The following is a 19,263-nucleotide window of genomic DNA, read 5'->3' as shown; positions in this document are numbered from 1 at the left end:
GATGTGTTCTTCAGATTGCTGAATTTATTTTGTTCATTTACTTCGCTGAGTAACTTCGTTTGCGGGTACGCAGAAACAAATTTGAACCTGGCGCGTTATGGCAGTGTCTAGGATGTCTAGCGTTTGCCTAAAAAGGGTAGTTTATTTGTGAGCGCAACAATAATACTTTAGTACTGGTTTAAAACGTCAAAATTAACAGCATTGACATTTTTCTCTTGAACTGTAAAAAAAAAAAAGCGAGAACTAGCTCGTTACAAGCGCCATTCAATAAATTAGACGTTTAGGGCTGACGTGGCTGGACGTACCGATGTACTAGTAGTGCTGTCGTCGAGTCATGAAGAGTACTTACGCGACGTATTAATCATGAAACGATTTGGATATACATTTGTGCTACTACTCATCTGCTTCAGGCCAACCGAAAGTGATGAGCACGATCACAAGGTATGGTAACGGCGTCCGAGTCGAGCGCACGCTGATCTGTGGCGTAAATTCATGTCTTGCTGCCGCGCTGCCCGCTGAACACAGAAGAGGTTTGGGGCGATGGAGTGCGGCACACACCCTCCTACAACATTAATTTTACCCGTTGACAATAATTCGGTTTATCAGAACTTTTCTTTGCCATTAGTTTTGTACATGAAAGCTTTCTGCCCTTGCACAACGTCTTCAGCTGCGATAAATTGTTCCGAGGGTACGGCGGCGTTCTTTACTTCATAGCACTTCATAGCGTGAAATTGATAACGTGGCCAATTGCGTTATGTGTGCATAAAGTGCACACACATGTGTTTTTATGCGTAATGCAAGATTTTCCTTAACCTCGATCTTGCGTACAAAACTCGCTTGAAGCCGGTATAAGCCTAATTCTCATCCTCCTCCTTACTGCACTAGTGCATTTGCAACGCCGGAACGTTGCTGCAGGTGCCGCGCAGTCGTGTACTACATTACGTTGTGGTCAACGTTGTAAGCTGCGCCATTCTGCCGGTAGCGCCAGTCAAGGGAACAGGTGTCATCCACAAAAGCAGCTGCGATCCAAACACACTTCTGCGTGGCTCTGTTGCTAGAAAGCAGCCACTGTTGCCTGAAGTAAGTGCGTTCTTGTTGTTTTCAGTACCAAGACAATGAAGAAGTAGTTTTGTGGATGAACACTGTGGGACCTTACCACAACCGACAGGAGACATACACCTATTTGTCACTACCTTTTTGCGTTGGCCCAAAGGCCTCCATCAGTCATTACCATGAAACCTTGGGAGAGGCACTTTTGGGAGTCGAGCTTGAATTTAGTGGCCTGGACATATTGTTCAAAGGTGAGCTGTTTTGGTGTTTTGTTAAAGGCCTTGTAACTTAAGCTTTTGGCTACAAGAGACTTCATTTGCAGCACCAGTGGCCAAGACAACCTACTGTGAAATCACCCTGAGCAGTGCAAAACTTCAAGCATTCATATATGCTGTTAAAAACCACTACTGGTATCAGATGTATATTGATGGGCTGCCTATCTGGGGTAAGTTCCAACATTGATTGCATTGAAGTTCATAGTGTGTGCATTTGTTTAGACACTACTGTTTGGAGAGGAAAGCTGTCAGCTGTTATGCTAGTAAACAGGGCTGCTGCTTACATTTTTGATGGGCAACGGTATAGAGACTGAGAGCATGGGGGCTTTAGTTAAATGCTTTGTTCTGTTTGAGTATGAATGTTCAGCAGCTTGGCTAGACTTTTTAAATTGTAATAGATTCACTCGTGCTACTTGCCTGCTGTTAGTTTTCACCTGAGGCACTAAGTAAGAACATTGCAGAAGCATTCCAGTCTTGCAAGTATTGGAAACAAGTGGTGCAGCTTTATTAATGTTGATGTCCACACTAAAAGTCATGCGTTTATACCTTTTTTTTTCCACTTTTCTTTTACAGGGATTGTTGGGGAGCATGATGAGTCTGACAATAGCTATTACTTGTGGACACACAAAAAGTTTGAAATTGGCTACAATGGCAATCGGATTGTTGATGTCAACTTGACCAGCGAAGTAAAGACAAAACTTGTTCCCAACCAGAAGATATCACTTACTTATGAGGTAAGTTGAGCGCATAATGGCCGTTGTGCAGCAGCAGAGGCTGACTGTGTGGAAGTCCCTCTTCAGCTAAATGTCCCCAGCTATGTCCCCATAGGCACATGTGAGCAGGACAACGATATGTAGGCTGGCCTATCTGGGAGCCAAGCTGCCATACTCAATCAGCAGCCTGACTCTGGGCATCTGTCTTGCTCTTTCTTTTCGTTTTACTAAGAATTGTGGGGAAATACATTTAAAGGATGTTTAGCTGAAGTGCTGGCTATTTCGATGTACCGTGTAAGTTGGGGTTCTCTTTTAACTCTAGTTTTATTATTCATAATCATGCTTGTATTTAAAGGGGGTAGAGAGCAGTGTGTGCTCTTATCCAGATTGAAGGGTTACTGATTTACTTGGATGTGGTACAAAATTGGGGAATGAGTGTGTGCAGGGGCTCTCAACTAGTTTGGCCTCCATCTCCCGTCTCACACATCCACTTCAGACGCATTTATGGAGTGGCCTGCATATGCCAAGGTAGTACATGAGCACACCTCTACTTGAGGTTTAAAGTTGGAGTGACGGAGTGACGCATTGTTATGCGCACTGCAACTAGTACAAACTAAAGCATGAATCTTGGAACTGTGCAGCTGTAGTGTTTTTGTGATGAACAGTAATTCTTTTCAACAGTGCTGTCATTTACAATAGATATGCAGGTATATTTCGACTGAATTTTTAAGTTTGTGAACCGATTTTTTTGCATTTGCAAAGTCTTCATACGATCATAATAGCACAGGTGTACTGTGGTTTACTTTCATAGCTCAAGGCCACGGTGCAAGAATATTTAGGTGGGGACACAGCACGGGCGAGGCACTGGACGCAAGTTTCCAGATAAGGTACCAGCCACGCTCCTCCGAACCGGGCCGCTGATCGCAGCGTCAGCGTCGATGTAGCGGTGAATCTTCGCTGGAAGAAAAAAACACATACATCGACAACGCCGTTGCGATAGCAACCCGCTGATATCGCGTGGCGCGTTTCTCCTGCGTGAGCCGTTTGCGTGGCCCGAACTGTTTCCCCGTCGTCGCCAGAAGCATCAGCGTAGCACTTTATTCTTAAGCCGTGCCCACTGCATCAGTGCAGAAGAGAGGTCCAGAATAATTTATTGGCTTGTCAATAATATTGACGTAATATTTTCCTAACAACGAAGTGAAGAAAAGGTTGAAGTTTCACTTTATGTTGAAATATGGGGGAGTGAGTACTACATTACTCAACCATTGAGTCATCGTTATTCAATTGAAGGCGCCGGGGAAGCAGTTTTGTCACTTTTGATAGCGTAAATAGAGCAGGGAAAGCGAATCCTGCGTTTGGTTGGGCGAATGGGAGAAAAATATAAAACTTCATATGGCATTCTTAACCACTTAAAGAAGGAAATGCAACAGCGCTCCGTACCGCTTCTCTATCGCATAAATCACTAACGTGCAAACTGAGTGGAAGAATGGGATAAGCAAGCGAGGAAAAGTACAGACGTGTTATGTGTACGAAAAACGTCACAAATGCTGCCGTGATTTAAGGCGTTTTTGCCTCAAGCAAGCTCAACTGTCTTCAATATTTGCACGAATCCCGACTGCACGAACGGCTGCACGATCTATCTCTCTATTTATGTTCATCAACTGATTTATATGCGGCTTTGGCGCACCACATCACATTACTGTTCGCCAATCTCTAACGTAGATTCAAGAAAGCTGTTAACTGTAATTTTACCTCTATTTTTTTCATTGTGAATTCTCTTCCCCTCTGTACTGTGCCCTATACCCTGATCATAAAAGAATAAGGGAACGGAAAAAGAAGCTAAGAGAAGTAATGGTATAGAGGAAGTGAGAGGAAGGGGGGAATTCAGTGGGAGCTAGCAGAATCCAGTTAGAGGACCTCTAATGTATTGAAGGAATAAAGTAAGGAGCAAACTAAGGATGAGCGGGCACACTGATGGGCGAACAAAAGATGTAAAGTCAAAGAACAAATGAAACGACTGATGGCTAATGCTTTGTTGTCAAAGTGCTGCCGTTTATGCATGCAGCAGGTTCAAATTCCGCGCGAAAATTCATTCGCCTTTTGCGCTTTTATTTAAGCATTCACGAAGCCACAGATTTATAAAACTGCGCTGAATAATGGACCTAGACAAAAACAACGCGACAAAAATATTTTTCTCTCATCATAGGCCACAGTTTACGAGAAAATGGCTCTCAAAAAGCATGTATTCACCATAGAAAAGCAGTGCCTCCCACTACGTCGCAGGCCGCTGAGCGAACTGCCATCTCGTATGGCTTAGACTAACTAGGGGACTTTATCTGGAACCGGCGCGGTACGCTGTGTCCCCACCTATATATCTTGCACCGTGCTCAAGGCTCTAGGCTCGTATTGCAATGGAAACCGTGTAATTGTAAGGGTAAGATGCAAAGTATGCTACCGCAGAAGGGTAGAGGCAGCAACAAACTTTACGTTTCTGCGGTATTGAACAGGCTTATATTATCTGTTAACAAGAGTATCTAACTCTTTCCCTACCGGGGGCAAAATGGTTGTTTTCTGTAGGTTTGAGTACATTGTTTTTTCTGTAAAAGTTATGTCTAAAATTTTATACAGTACATGAAATGAAAGCTAAATAGATTCACTTTTTAGGCATATAACTTTGAGTATGAAGTTTTTGGTTGTAACACACAATATAATTTCCTCAAAACTATGTTTTAGAAACAAATTGAGCAAAACTTGACGAAATACACTTGTAAATGAAGAAACAAAAATGTCAAAAATATTTTGAGATATACAAAATGCAGAGCATTGTATTGGCCACTCCCTGTAAAAAAATAAAAGTTCAGTATTGAATAGTGTTCTTGACGCAAAATGAGCAATCAACAAGGGCTGCTGCAGAGCGCCATGCCGAAACGGATGCTCTGTTCTCTTCTTGGGCAGAACGCCACTCCCTGTTTTGCGGGAGGCAAGATATTGTGCCCAAATAAAGTTGACGCCCTGGGAATGAGATAAATGACACCAGAAACACAAACAAAACATCCAGAGTATGTGAACTAATCCAGAGCGGTCCCAGATGCATGCAAAACAGGCCAACAAAAGTGTGACCGCCGATGTTCCGGGCAGGTTTCCATCGTCATCGGGGTAAAAACTGAATTCTGACGATAATTCAGCATCTTCAGAGTCACTGCTGCTTTGGTCATTGATAAAATTGGTCGTAGACAGTGCGGAATCGCGTCGTCGATGCGTATGTCGTCGTTCCCGCATGAAATTCCGGCGGTGCCGCGTGCTTGGAGCGAGTTAAAAAATAGCCACCTCGCGGAAAAAAATGTAAAAAGCAACAAAATCTCAGTTTCAGTTATCAGACTACACGTTAGATGGCGCATCATCATCACCATCATCATTATCGACACTGAAATATTTGCCCGCGAAGTCATCGTTAACGGGTCGGAGTGTGGTCGCCGGTGTTCCGGACTGGTTTCCGTTGGCAGTGGAGTCTGAACTGAATTCTGACTATAATTGGCAGTAAATTCATCGGTCGTAGGTAGTGCGTAGTTGTCAGATTTGCGAAGTTTTGAAGCGTGCGGCATAGACGCGGATGCCGCCATTTTCGCATGCTACCGAGAGGTTTCCAGGTGTTCGGAGCGCGCTCAAAAATACACTTCGCAGGAAAAATGTAAACAGCATCAAAATTTAAACTGCAGTTATCCGGCTACACACTAGATAGCATAGCTTGTTCGTGAGCGACGCGGAAGGGTTCAAAATCGGCGCGCGAAGTCATCATTAGCGGGCTAATTATGCTCAATGGGCGCGGTAGGGAAAGAGTTAAGGAAATGGCAGGTAACACCTTTGGCACTGTCTCCTTGTAGCCAGTAGCATTTTTGATATTATGAAGTGGTTCCATTTACTGTTTGCAAGAAAAAAATGCTCCGTGTCTTTGCTGTTTCCTGTTGCAGCAATGAGTTGCTGATGCATGGGTTGACTTTGACTGGGATGACATTTTTCACACATGCTTGTTGCAAGGCTTGCTTGTGTAAAGGAGACAGCAGTGTATGACTTGTTGGCAATGTCAAAGAAGAAACATTTGCTTTCTGTTTGCTGTGGTTCTTCTGAGCTTTCTATGCAGCATGTTATAGCTACCATACACCTAAAGGAGCTGAGACATGAAATTTTTATTGTGTAATATGTCTTTGGAATGATAAGCTGTACATTGCTAAACATTAATATCATTGTAGACTGCACAAAAACGCAGCAAATAATATAATTTGCAAATGAATTTTTTCCCCCATTCAGCTTTGCTTTCAACTAGAGCTGTGCATGGGCTCGGATTGGCCCGAAAGCCCTTACCCGGCTCAGCCCGGCTCATCGGCCGGGCTTGCTTAATGTTGATGTTTAAATTTCTTTACTTCTTCTGGCACTACAATGTTGCAACAATCTTCTAAGATGTCTTGCAGATTTGATCTGCAGAATTGAGTGAAGCTTCAGTAAAATGTTCTACATTAAAATGCAGTTTATGATTGTATCATCATTAGTCTAAATTGTGTGTAGTCTTTGAAAGAAAAGCAGGCAGAAGAGAGTACTATGTTTATGAATGCTGTTTCATTTTGTTTACATACGGTGTTAAATACTTCAATTATGTAATGCATATTTTTTTGTAGTGATTTGTTTGTCTCTCATTATTATTTTTAAACCAGGTTATTTGGAAGCCATCAACTGTTCGCTTTGAGGAAAGGTTCGACAAATACTTGGATCCAAGCTTCTTCCAGCACAGGGCAAGTTTCACTGCTTTTAAGCGTTTTTGGGGCGCAAAATGTGAAATAATTTGACAGCATGATTGTTGTAGATTCTGTGTTGTGGTGTTACTCTACACAAGAGCATTTTTAAATGATTTGTTCTTGCTTTATCATTAACCTGCTTATTGGAAAGAGGTAGTATGTTAGCTTTTAGCTTCAAGCTCTTGTGAAAAAGCGGAGTGGAGTGGGATGATAATGTTTAGATGGCAAAACTGAAAGCTCATAGTGAAAGTTCCAGGTGCGCTGTAGTTGTTGCCCAAGAATGTAGGTTCAACCCTTCCATGGTAAGTGCTTAACATTGTGTATGTTAAGGACCTGCAAGGTGGTAAAAAAAATTCTGTAGCCCTCCTCCAAGGCGGCCTTGATAGCTGGAGTCACTTTGGGACGTTAAATGCTATAATCCTAAACCCGAACCTGTAGTTGCTGCACATGCTTGCTTCGATGCCAAGTGCGCATACCATGACTTCAGAATGGCTGAAAGGTTTAGGAAAATAGGCTTCTGTGCCACAGTGCTGTCATTCAGCCATGCTGCAAAGTGTTAGCACCTTGCAATACAGGATGCTGGGCCTGCAGCAAGGGAAGACAAACTGACTGCTTCTGTTATGCGACCATGGCTGCTTGCACAGGCTCGCTGTGTTACTGACGTCACATAAACAGTGTTTTGGTGCTTACCAGCATGTTTAATTTTTCTATTTTGTCTTCGTTCATTATCTTTTCAAGTATTGAGACCATTTAGTGTGTTTGGTATAGGGCATTGACAGAGTTCAGCATTAAATTCATTTATCTCAACTGAATTGTGATGTGACTGAAATTAGTTAGAAATTTAAGGTATTTGCTGGAAGTTTGCAGGAAATGAAAATTTGTTTTATGTAAAGTATTTGTTATGTTGGCTATATTTATGCTTGGAAGTTGGTACTGGGAGGCATAGTGGATGCTGCCTTTAAGCAGAATGCTGGCCCATTGGTGAGCTGTAAAGAGGGAACAACAAAGAGGACATAGGATGAAAGCTGGTCCACTGCTTTTGTCTCGCATTATTTTTTGTGTTAAGTTTCAGCTTGGGGAGTGCTGCCTTGAACAGATTAATGTGAAAGCCTTCGCGATTTCTCAGACCATTCCTGTTGGGTGGGTGCGAGTGCTGCATATTTTGATCTCACCTTTGGTGAGGTATGTGCAGTGGTTATCATGATACTGTCACAATTGGAGCTGATGCTGAATTTGCCCTAATAATTGATGCTTGTTCCTTGCAGATTCACTGGTTCTCAATCTTCAATTCCTTCATGATGGTAATCTTCCTGGTGGGCCTGGTGAGCATGATCCTGATGCGCACCCTTCGCAAGGACTACGCCCGCTACAGCAAGGACGAGGAGATGGATGACATGGTGGGCAATGAGTGGCAAATCGTGCAAGTGGTAAAACTGAAATCACATCTCCAATAACCCCTCCCCGTTGCTAACGTTTCAGGGGCTTTGTCCTCTACCTCCTGCAACTGTTGATTGGTGAACTTGCATGGCACGTTGCATGGTTGCATGTGGAACCCCTCAAAAGAAAACTAACTCGGGCCCATTAAAAAACTTTGCTGCATCAATTAGTGATAAGGTCATAGCTCTGAGGATACTGGCTGATGCTGAACACATACAGTGTTGGTTTAAATGAAACATTCAGAAGTACCTTATATTCTCATCTTATCGCTCCATTATATGGTAATTTTATTTTCAATTATCACTTTTTATGTAATCTCATTATTAAGTTGCATTTTATTAGTTAAGTGCAACTGCAAATGTAGCATGACTTTGATTCTGCATGAAAACAAAAGCTTTGCATGTACACGGCATCATTTTCCACAACCTCAATGTCAAGAGAAAACTGGGGTAAAACTGAATTCAGCAGAATTGCCCGCACAGTGCGGCTGCTGCCCATAGTTATGTGAACGGTCCATAGCATGTCAGATTTTTAGTGAGTAGGTGTTTAGCCATGCTACTTTCCCTTTCTGCTGTGGTGTGCACCCTCGCTCCAGTGCAGCCGTATTTCTTAGGTTCTTTTTAACCTTTTACTTGTAAGGGGTTTCACCCACACAGTCACGTATACATCCAGAAGGAGCATCTTGTAGAAAAAAAAAAAATTGAGAATAATAGAATATTGGGACATATCCTTCAAACTGGCCTTTTATTTCTTCAGGGGTCTTCGTTCTGTCTCTAAATTGGTTAATCAGTGTGTTACGTGATCCTGAGTTGCTTTAGGAGTCAGCTGGGAAATACTTTTGTCTGACTTCAAGTCACTGAGGTGCTTGCGCACATGCTTTGTTTGTGTATGCCTATGTGCCTGTGTGGGCTGAACCTCCCGTAATTTGGTAGGTATTTTAGAAGAATGATAAGAAGAAGCATTCATCTGCTTGAGTCAGGGTGCATATGAAGGGCTGGATTTCATTGGGATTTTCATCTCACTTCACTTGGAAATTTGTGCTCTGTTATGCATAATGGTTCTTCTGGAGCATTTTGAAAGCATGTAGCTTGTGAACAACTGCTCATGGCCTTAATACGTAGTTAGAAGCACGTCTTTTACTATAGCAGCATGGTGTGATAGCAAATTGCTATACTGATGGCTTTGCTTGCATGACTATAGAAACTGTCGCAGAACTACTGCTGAAAGTGTCTGATGGCACTGGAAGGCACGCTTTACACGCTGTCGAGGGCTGTGTTGATGGCATCCTTAAGAATACCATTAGTAGTAATTTTTATGCAGTCTTTGTTAGTCTTGCTAATTCAGGCTTCAAGAAAGTTCAGAGGAAAAAAAAAGTTATTGCTTCCTTCACAACAGTGCTGGAAAGCTTCGGCGTGAAAGTAGTCTTTTTGGTGAATACCTGGGATATTGGTCATCCCTTTTTTTCTTAAAGGGGAAAATTTCGCAACGATGACAATTTTTCATAGCTTTATCCAAAGATTTAACCCTTTAACCACTAAATTAACTCCCAATAAATGCACCAATATCGCCAAATTTTTTAAGTGGTCATACATTTTTAATGTAATTCTGTATTGGGCATGAGGACTAAGTGAAATAATGCACTTTGAGCTGCTGCTGTGTCATGCTTTCCTGGCAGTTTAGTTGCGTGCTAATGTTAAATTTATCTATTAATTTGACATTCATGTCACTGTTGGACTGTTTAAGCTTAATTTGATGTATTATATCCACTCATTTGGCAAGAAAGCATTTCACCGAGTCTATGAGCGGTCGAAGCACAGTCCGGTAAGTTGCTGAAACGTTTAAATTACATACTGGAATGCTGCCAGTAAAAATGTACCACTGTGACGACGACGCGCTTTGGCTAGCTTTGTTGTTGCTATTATGGAAAGAACTGAAGCTGCTACGTCACCAATCAGAGGTATGCGGTTACTGAATCTTGATAATTGGATTTGTCGGTATAAGGAACTGATCCGTCAGTTGCTTAACAGACGCCAAGTGCCTTTGGACAGTGCATGCCAGTAGGAGCGAAGCCGTTCAACTGCTTCCTTGTACGTAGTAGAGTAGGCAAGTTGGACGGTGAGGACGCCGCGGAGAGATCCTTTAATGCAGGTGTGCAGGCGTGTATTCTGTTCTGCATATTCTTGCATAATGACTGCTATCATTGCCACTCGTGCTTTCTGGTGAATGTTTGTTTTCCTTGTGCGGAGTTGTTTTATTTACCCTTACCTCAACAGATTAAGACATGATTGTGGTTTTCAGTTTTTTGAGATTACTACTTTAGCACTGCTGGAACTGCCCAAGACGTTCATCATGCATACTACTGCGCGTGACTGCAGAATATTTCATTTTACTAAATTGTCAATAATCAATGCCTTCATTGAGAATAAACTTAAGATCTCCACACTTTTGGACAAACTTTCCTTTCTCTGAGAAGGTACTGCTCTATGAAGGTGCTAGCAATCAGTCTTTGTTAGTCTTCGTTAGTGCAAAAGGCACGTGCCAGTCCTCTGACTTCTAATCACCGTACTGTTTAGCACCAACGCTGTAGAGGAAGTCTTGCTCGCTGCACACCTGAGAATCCCCATGCACTTTTTTGTCCATTTGCAGCTTGATTAACCAAGCTGCTCTCGTCGTATCTTTTGGGAGTTTATGCCAGGTTCCGTCATGTATGTCTGGCATTGAGGTACACAGCAATAACAGACCATGGCAACAGCTTAAATAAACTGAAGCAAACCCAGTGAGGACGAGAGATGAAAAGGCTCAGTGCTGGCTCTCGCTAACGAGCAGAACTAAAAAGAAAAATGAGACTTTTGTCTTTTAAAAAGCACTAATTCTCCAGCAGTAGTAAGAGGAGTCACGAGATCCCACTTTATTCTCAAGGGCAGCGCTGGTGCCGTTTGCATCGCTGATGGAGCTGGCACCTAATATTCATTGTTTCTGGTTAGAATTAACACACACACACACACACACACACACACACAAAGAAACTGCTCTCGTGGGCTGCTTTTTCTCACTGCTTGCAAACGCTTTCTGCTGTCGAATCTTGTCCGTGCGTGCACAAGTGTCACAAACAAACTGTTAGTCACTGTCGAAAAAAAAAACTAAATCGTCAGCAACACTGCTGTCAGACCTGGTCCAAAAAGCAGCTTTTCTTTTTCTGGACATTACTGCTGCCAGTGTACTTCATGTGTGATATGTGACACTATTATAAAATGACTGCTCTCAAGCTTAAAGCACGTGTGAAAGGTGCAAAACGTTTTTTTTATGTACAGCGACAGCCTCCTAATCTAGAAAATGGCAACCAGCGCAGTTGGACCCTAATTCGTCTTTGACTTTGGAAGCGGTACAGTATCGGGCTGGTTGAGCGTGATTTGTCATTGGCGATATTGGCACATTCTCCCATGACAAGTGCAGCCCAGGGTTGGTAGTGAAAGGGTTAGTTCATGTGCACTATGGGGAGTGTCGGAAGCAGGACTGCTCCTTACTGGCAGAGGTCTCTGTGGCTTCTTTCAGTGTGGGATGCTTTAGAGCTGAAGCTTCTTCACATGTGGCGTCGCATGTAAGGAGGCTTCACCACACAAACTGCAACAGTTTGTAACGAGGGTACAGTTCCCGCAAGCTGCAAAACTCCATGCTAAAAGAAGCTATCGTGATGGCTTCAAAAAACTAAAGGAAAAAAATATAGGTGACAGGGAAAATATTGTTCTATTCACTGCGCAGCTGTGGGCTCAGCTGACTGTCTGATATGCATGTTTGATAGTCTCCATCGCTGTGAGCTTGTGCCGAAGTTCTGAAATCGAAACTATGTGGCTGGACTCATTCTTGGCTGTTGATCATTAACACTGCTGCCATTGTAAACGTCAGAGGGTTGCTACAAATGACATTACGCTGATTAAGCCACAGCGCAAATATTCGACGAATATTTCTTCAGCATGTCTTACCTCTGCATGGCACCACTTAGGGAGCTGAGCCGAATTAACCAAAGCAAGTCGCAAAGTGTCCAAATAGACGTGCTTTTGAAGTCATAGGCATGCATGGGGTCTACTGTGTTTGTCCGGGCTTGTCTGTATATAGCTTGCAATTCACCCTGGAGAAGCGCATCCTGCACTTAGTTTTTATACAGAGAAAGGATAACTCTTCCTTGTGCATCGGGAAGATGTGTGTACTTCCATATCCACCTACTCATTGCTTTTGAAGCAGTCTGCTTCTGCATGCTTTATTTGCATGGTTGTGTGTTCTCAGGTTGATCCAACAAGGTACGAAAGTGGCATGAATCTCTATCTTGAGTTTTTTTATTTTTCTTACCCAGAAATATAGGAAAGCTTTTGCCATTGCAGTAGTATTCCTTATTTATTATTATCTCTTTTTTCGCTGTGCAGTTCATATAAACAGACAAAACTTTTCTGCTAGTTTGTAGTTTAGCCGAAGCATAGAAGTATGCCTGCAGATAAGGCACTACTGCAAGCATGCTTCATTGTAAGCTGTGCGAGAGGAGCTAGGTAGTGCAAGTTGTTTTGGACCTATTAGCTTATCTCTTTTCTACTGTCAAGGGAATTGTAAAGCTTTTCTATATGTTGGGGCACATGTTTGAAATTGGCGTATCCTTCTATGAGGCTAATGGAGATGCACTCTTCTTTTCTGTGTGCAGTACGGACATTGAAAGACCTTTTTTTTTATCAAGTTTATACTGCCAACATAAAGAAGTTTGCTGGCAGTCACTGATTGCCAAATCAAGAATAGATGCACAAATTTGTCAAAATATGTTGTTAACAGCAGTTTTTGTGTATGTATTAAAGAATACATATAATCATGCTTATGCAGACATGCTGCATCTGTGTTCATAAATTAAACTAGATTTGTCCGAAAGGCACAGCCAGTTCAGAAAAAAAATTTTTGTGCATACTTAGAATAGGGCCTTAGCGTAAATTCATTTAATTTGTTTTCACTAAAAACCTATGGGCGCTATGCAAATGGCAGGGTACATTGCACTGAACTTGAGTCTAGGATATTAAGGGAGAAAAGAGATTGCAAACCTCATTATTCAACAAGGAAGAAAAAATAATTGGAATAAAGAAGTACTACTTTTGCTTCATAGGGCATCTTAAAATACAGAGTTCTACTCAAAGTGTTTACCAATCGGGCAGGATTTTTTTATACCAGCCAATGCTACTGTGTATTTGCGATTGCTGGTGTTACTAGTTGCTCTTTACTTGTTGGAGGTCTGCATGCATCTTTAACAATGAGGAACTGTTTCGCACTGTGACACGTTAGCCTTGATAAAGGTCTTCTTTTGTAGCTGAGAACATAATCAGAGGGCAACTTTATGTTTACGTATAACTTTTATTCACTTTATTTTGTAATATTTCTGTACGAAAAATAAATTAACTAAAAATTTATTTCGAAAGTTGCATTTGTACCCAGGTTTTGCTGCCATCTTCACTAAATTTTCTGCGTCATGATTTTTCGTATTACACAGCTTCTGGTTAAAATATTTGGTGGAAGAAATAGCTTTTGCAACACTGCGAAAAAAAGCCTCCCCCATATTGAGGGAGCAAAGGATTTTTTGGAGCTCAAACTATTTGTCAGCTGCAGCACTGAAACTTTCAGATGTTTTGTAAAGTGAAACGAGTGAAGTTTCTTATATTTTATCCCTATCGCCTATATTGCATCATCTTTGTACTTGATGACAAAACAGCTTCAATTTCACATTGCCTTCTAGGGTCAGCTCTGAGCTGCGGAAGCTCTGAGCTGACATAGAGAGTCAGCTCAGAGCTTGCGCAGGGGCTTTTGCAGGTTCAGTGCCGTAATGAGGTGTGTTATGTGGTCCTTTGAGATGTGCTTCCAGCTGCATTTCTTGTTTTGAGATGTTGGCACAGGCAATATGCTACAGCATTTGTACATCAACTTGGGTTGCTGTGGCTATGTTGCTGTTATGGTAGATGCCACTTCTAAGCACTGCTTGTGGAAAGGAAGTGTTCTTGTTCACAATATGTAGCTACATTTCTGCTGCACTCAACCAGAGCATGCATTTGTTTCATTTTGTCAGGAGCGGGATCTTGGTGATGAGTACGGATGGAAACAGGTGCATGGAGATGTATTCCGGCCACCTACACACACCCTGTTGTTCTCTGCTCTGGTGGGGACAGGCCACCAGATTGCTGTGGTGGTTCTCTGTGTGATACTTTTTGCCATCATGGGAGAGCTTTACACTGAGTGAGTGTCGTTTAGCCTCACTCACAGCAACGTGAGAAAGCTGTCATCTTTGCAGCTTTTATGCATGCATTGTGTTTGTAAACTCAGCAGCCAAGTGCTGATGGTACGGATTTATGAGATTTAGGTTTCAAATAGGTATTTAAGCAAACTCATTTGGAACGTACACACATTATTAAGTCTGTTATGTCTGTTGCCTTTGTCTTTTGGACTGTTGCAAGCTAGAAGCTACTTACAAATAGCCCAAGTTTTTAGTGTGGTGCTTGTATTATTATGCTTGTGCAAATGAAGTAAGTGATAGTTTTGTTGCATTGCCTCGCCACTGTGGTGTAGTGGTTAGGGCATATTACTACTGTGCTCAAGGATGCCAGATGGAATCCCAACCGTGGCAGCCACTTTTTGTTGGAGGCGAAAAGCAATGCGCCCGTGGGCTGTGCAGTGTCAGTACGAGTTAAAAGATTCCAGGAGGTCGAAATTTCCGGAGTCCTCCACTATGGCATCACTCATAGCTTGAGTCACCTTGGATTGTTAAACCCCATAAACCAAACCAGTTTTGTTGTATGATGTTTGTTTTCAAAAATCCTAAAGGTGCCCATGTGGTGATAATTCCTCTTGTCAATTGTTAAATATTTTTCTCCTCGTTTGAAAAAAAAAAGCTCACAACAGTATTATAGCACATAAAATATTTTGAGTATGCCATATAAAGCATTTAGAGCCATATAAAGGTCACTACACACATTTTGTATACAGGGGGTTTCACCTTAGACTGTCCATAATTTTTGGGCTTTTTCAGTGAGTAAGGCACTTTTCAGCATAAGATTGTCAGCAGTGGTGTGCATCAAAATGCAGTTCAAACATTTTAACTAGCAGCCTTTAATAACATTTTAGCTATTACCATTAGACTCCTCCTTTATTGAGAGGCTTGTAGGCCACCATAACACCCATATCAGTTTTTTCAGATGTATGAAAATGACACTCCTCAGCAATGCAATCCAAGAAATTTTGGGGCTGTACAGAGGCAAAAGTAAGGCAGAGCAGCCTGAGAAAGTGCTAGGCATGTCTAAGAGCACACAACAGGGCTCCTATCCCGGGCTCTTTTTGTAGCAAGTGGGCGAGCACCTAACAGGTAGACCATTGCGAAATGCATGGTCATGAACTTGGCCAGCACTTTCTCTGGCCTATCGGCTTTCACCAGTGTGTGATGAAGCTAACATAAGAAAGAAAATTTACTTTCTAGATTTTTTTTTTCTTGTTGGGAGAATTTTTTTAACATTGGGCGAACAGTTTCCTTTTCAAGTTGCTGATCGATTCGCTCTTGTTCTGGTCTGGCCAGTTCAGTATGCAGAGCAGCTATCATGGACAGTTGGTAGTCCTGTGGTTTCAGAATTAATTTTTTAACCACAAAGTTTGAGAGAAATACGTTTTGCTTTCCTGTATAGCTGCACTCCCTTATAATTTTTAGGTGCTTATCACTGTTCTTACTTGAATCAATATGTTGGTTGACTTTTTCAGGAGAGGGTCCCTTTTGAGCACAGCTATCTTTGTTTATGCTGCTACATCTCCTATCAATGGCTACTTTGGGGGTAGCTTGTATGGTCGTATGGGAGGTAAGTGCCTATTGTTTTCCTGATGTGGTTGTGTTTGAAAGTATCGGCTTTCCAGTATTTAATAATTCTGCTTAGCAGCAAAATTTTTGACAGTAGAAATGCATGATGAGTACAGCTTTAATCTTTATCAGTGGGTTGTTCTACTGAGGTTGCCGGATTTACTTTCGTAATGAAGCCGTTCTCATAATCAGGGGTGCAGCAGCTGCGCCAAGCTGCACTATAAGTGTAAAATTTTTAAAATTTGTGCCATGCTGCGTCATAATGCCTTGACTAGCTGCAACGTTTCAGAAACTGCAGCACACGTCACTGGCATTTTAGTTTTATTTTGAGAGGGCTTCACGCCATTCCAACACCTACTTATATTTTTCTGTCATGCATTCAAGTGCTTTCTCCGCTCTTCAAGTACATTGAACCATTGCGGTTTGAGAATGCTTTACCGCACAGGTCACAGTTTATGCGGCGAAGCATCCCTATAACTCAAGGGGGCTGTTTTCAACGAGGCACCACTGTTACTGCGTCGCATTGCGAAAGGGGGCCATGGTGGTACTTATGATTTTGGAGCACTGTGTTTTAAAAAAGCACCTCATGCTTTTAATGGATGTATCTCTAGTTTTTTATGCGGCTCTTGAAAGTTTTTGGTATTTTGTTGCGCCATTCATGTACAGCAAGGTTGTTTTTATGCTGTCTCGTCGATAGACTCACTTTTTCTTCGTCAGATAGTGTAGGAGGTGTGTCAGTTCAGTGTTTCAGGCTTCAGTGTTTGTTCTAATATAACTTCAGATGGTGCATGTGAAATTTATTGCGGTAGTCACCAGGTCAGGGAATGCGCAGCAGCCGTAGATTCTGAATTCCATAGCACTGCAGTGGATCCCGTAACTGCCAGAATTGACATTCATGGATGCTAAAACATCGAAATACTTCAAACTCTGCTTTGTGCACAAAGTACATAACCTAATATCCAGAGTCGTCGCCCACCTCCCCACCTCCCATAGTTGAAATATTGAGTCAAAACCATAGAGTTATTGCCAGCCCCTAGAAAGCGTAAATCACTGGCTGAAGATGGGCTTGCTCATTAGTTTTCTTCGTTTGGCATTTGCCCTTTCGCCTTTTGGTCGCTGTTTTTATTTTCTTTGTCTTCTTTTCTGTGTTTCCTTTTGAATCAGCATTTTGTATTGTTGTTTCGTACTGCGCTCGCTTTTGGGCACAGGCTGATCGCAGTCACGGCTTCGAATTAGGCTTATCTGGAGCTGCCCTCGCACGACACAAGCTGTGGATTTTGCAGATGGCAAAACATTGTTTTATGAGCCTTGCGAGCAAGATAGTGTGATTAGGATTATCAAACTGCTCTAGATCAAAAATGAAATGCATATTCTCTAGCTTTTTCATTTTTATTCTGTTCCCGTAGTTGGAAAAATTAACCTCCTTGATTTTATTGCTCACACTCTTTTTAGTGTGATAGCATGCCTTGCAATACAAAACACTTATTTACAAAAATAGGTGCACGCGGGATTCCTGAAGGAAATATACTAAGCGCCGGTGACAGGTGGCCCTTGCTAGATTTCATGTGGTCCGGTATTCACATCTCTTTATTATTATTTTTTTTTGTGCCTAAACTAAGGTTGCCTTCCTGTTTAACGGCTCCAAAAATTTGAATTCGCGCTGTAAAGGGCAGTATTTTTTTTTTCTCCCTTTGAGCGGCTGCAAATATGGATTTTACTGCTCCAAAAATGCTACAAACCCTATTTCAGCTGTTGTACCTCTGCATAATGAATCCACTTCGCACTTGTCGTAGATAACTCACATTTCTTCATTCTCATTGTGTCGGCATGATCCTCATTTTACTAGTTGGAGCTCAGCAAAGACTGTGCCTCTACAAAAATTACGCATCGTAGACGGAGAAATTTCACACGTAATTTCACATCATCTTAAAAAGATCGCAAGCCGATTTGATATTAGGTTTGTTCTGCACCGAACAAATTTGTGCAGGAAGGTGAATAGAATGAGTGAGCTCAAGGAAGGCTGCGGCACAGTGCATAAGGAGTGCTTCGGCAGTTGCTGCGAAGGAGTGGTTTATAAGATTCCTCTGATATGTGGGAAGCCGTATGTGGGGCAGACTGGACGATGCCTCAATGAGAGGTTAAGGGAGCACAGGAATGCGTGTGCAGCGTTGTCGGCTCCAGGGAACTTGGCAACCCACTGCTCTCAATGTGAAAAGGATGACACTCGATAAGATTCAAGGGAGAAACATTGTGTGGCCAGGTTCACGGAAACCAAGGTGCTGGCTTGGGCAAAAGATACTTTGAAGTGAGAGATTATTGAAGCTTTTCCTTAAAATGATTTCAGGTCAGGAGTGGGAGTGCGTGAGTGTGCCGTCAGTAGCGATCAGCAGGAAGGAATTGCTACTGCTTCATCTGAATAATAGGACAAGAAGATACGCGCATTTTGCCATTGTTTAATTATAGTTTTCATTTTATTTTTCCTTCAGTATTTTTTCTCCTAATTTTCTTCCTCTTTTTATTGTACTCTTCCTTTTCTTTTTCTTTGCCATGTTTTCTTCTTCTTCATACCACAAATAATATCCAGTTGGTAGTGTGCCATCATCAGTGTGGACGTTTTGTTGTAATCTCGTGTGTATGTGATGGACAATGCCAGAAGTGATCAGATTCATCTAACCTAGCCCAAACGAGTGCTACTGAGAAAGGACAATTGTGGGCACAAATTTAGCATCTGGTTGTGGAAATAGTCCATACACCATGCGATGAAAGCGGCATCTATGCGCCTTATTGTTAAAATTACATGTCATCACGCTTGTACCTGAGTGGTAACAAAAATGCTTGTGTCATGGATGACTCGAGTGTATTTCTTACCACGCAGGTATAAGCACTGCAACAAGAAAATTGAACCGCGAAGTGTGCCTTGCTGTTCGCATTTCTTTTGTCACCATAGTACATATTTGTTTGAGGTGTATGATGGTTCCTCAATAAAGTCTAAAATGCTGGGCAAGTCCAAATTATCTTTAGTCTAAAAAGTCACGTCAGTTACTTTAGGTAAGGTTGAGATAGTGATTGTTGTGGAATCAACGCAGAGATGAAAAATTTGGACTCTTAACAACAAAAAGGATTTTCAGAACATTTTTCCCCGTCCA

The 19,263-nt window shown here is 42.0% G+C and overlaps 1 protein-coding gene across 5 annotated transcripts in view; it reads left to right on the top strand.

Moving 5' to 3' along the window:
- The first annotated feature begins 272 nt into the window (after positions 1-272).
- The window catches only part of TM9SF3 (transmembrane 9 superfamily protein member 3), a 60,303-nt gene continuing 41,312 nt past the window's right edge, over positions 273-19,263 (top strand). For 2 of the 5 annotated variants that reach the window (XR_014704098.1, XM_084589664.1), the window contains exons 1-8: positions 273-441; positions 1,106-1,301; positions 1,373-1,495; positions 1,899-2,059; positions 6,745-6,822; positions 8,091-8,252; positions 14,348-14,514; positions 16,024-16,118. Coding sequence is in view for 3 of the 5 variants with exons in the window: in XM_084589664.1 (XP_084445790.1) it covers positions 364-441; positions 1,106-1,301; positions 1,373-1,495; positions 1,899-2,059; positions 6,745-6,822; positions 8,091-8,252; positions 14,348-14,514; positions 16,024-16,118 (1,060 nt within the window). In the remaining 2 variants the exon portion in view is untranslated. The remainder of the gene's footprint in view (positions 442-1,105; positions 1,302-1,372; positions 1,496-1,898; positions 2,060-6,744; positions 6,823-8,090; positions 8,253-14,347; positions 14,515-16,023; positions 16,119-19,263) is intronic. The other 3 variants (XR_014704099.1, XM_084589665.1, XM_084589666.1) reach the window with 3 other exon arrangements.

This window comes from Amblyomma maculatum, chromosome 1 (genome assembly GCF_055883805.1).
Source record: "Amblyomma maculatum isolate TAMU_Amacu chromosome 1, ASM5588380v1, whole genome shotgun sequence".
Lineage (NCBI taxonomy): Eukaryota > Metazoa > Arthropoda > Arachnida > Ixodida > Ixodidae > Amblyomma > Amblyomma maculatum.
The sequence above is the reverse complement of the archived record's forward strand: the minus strand, read 5'-3'. Positions and strand labels throughout refer to the sequence as shown.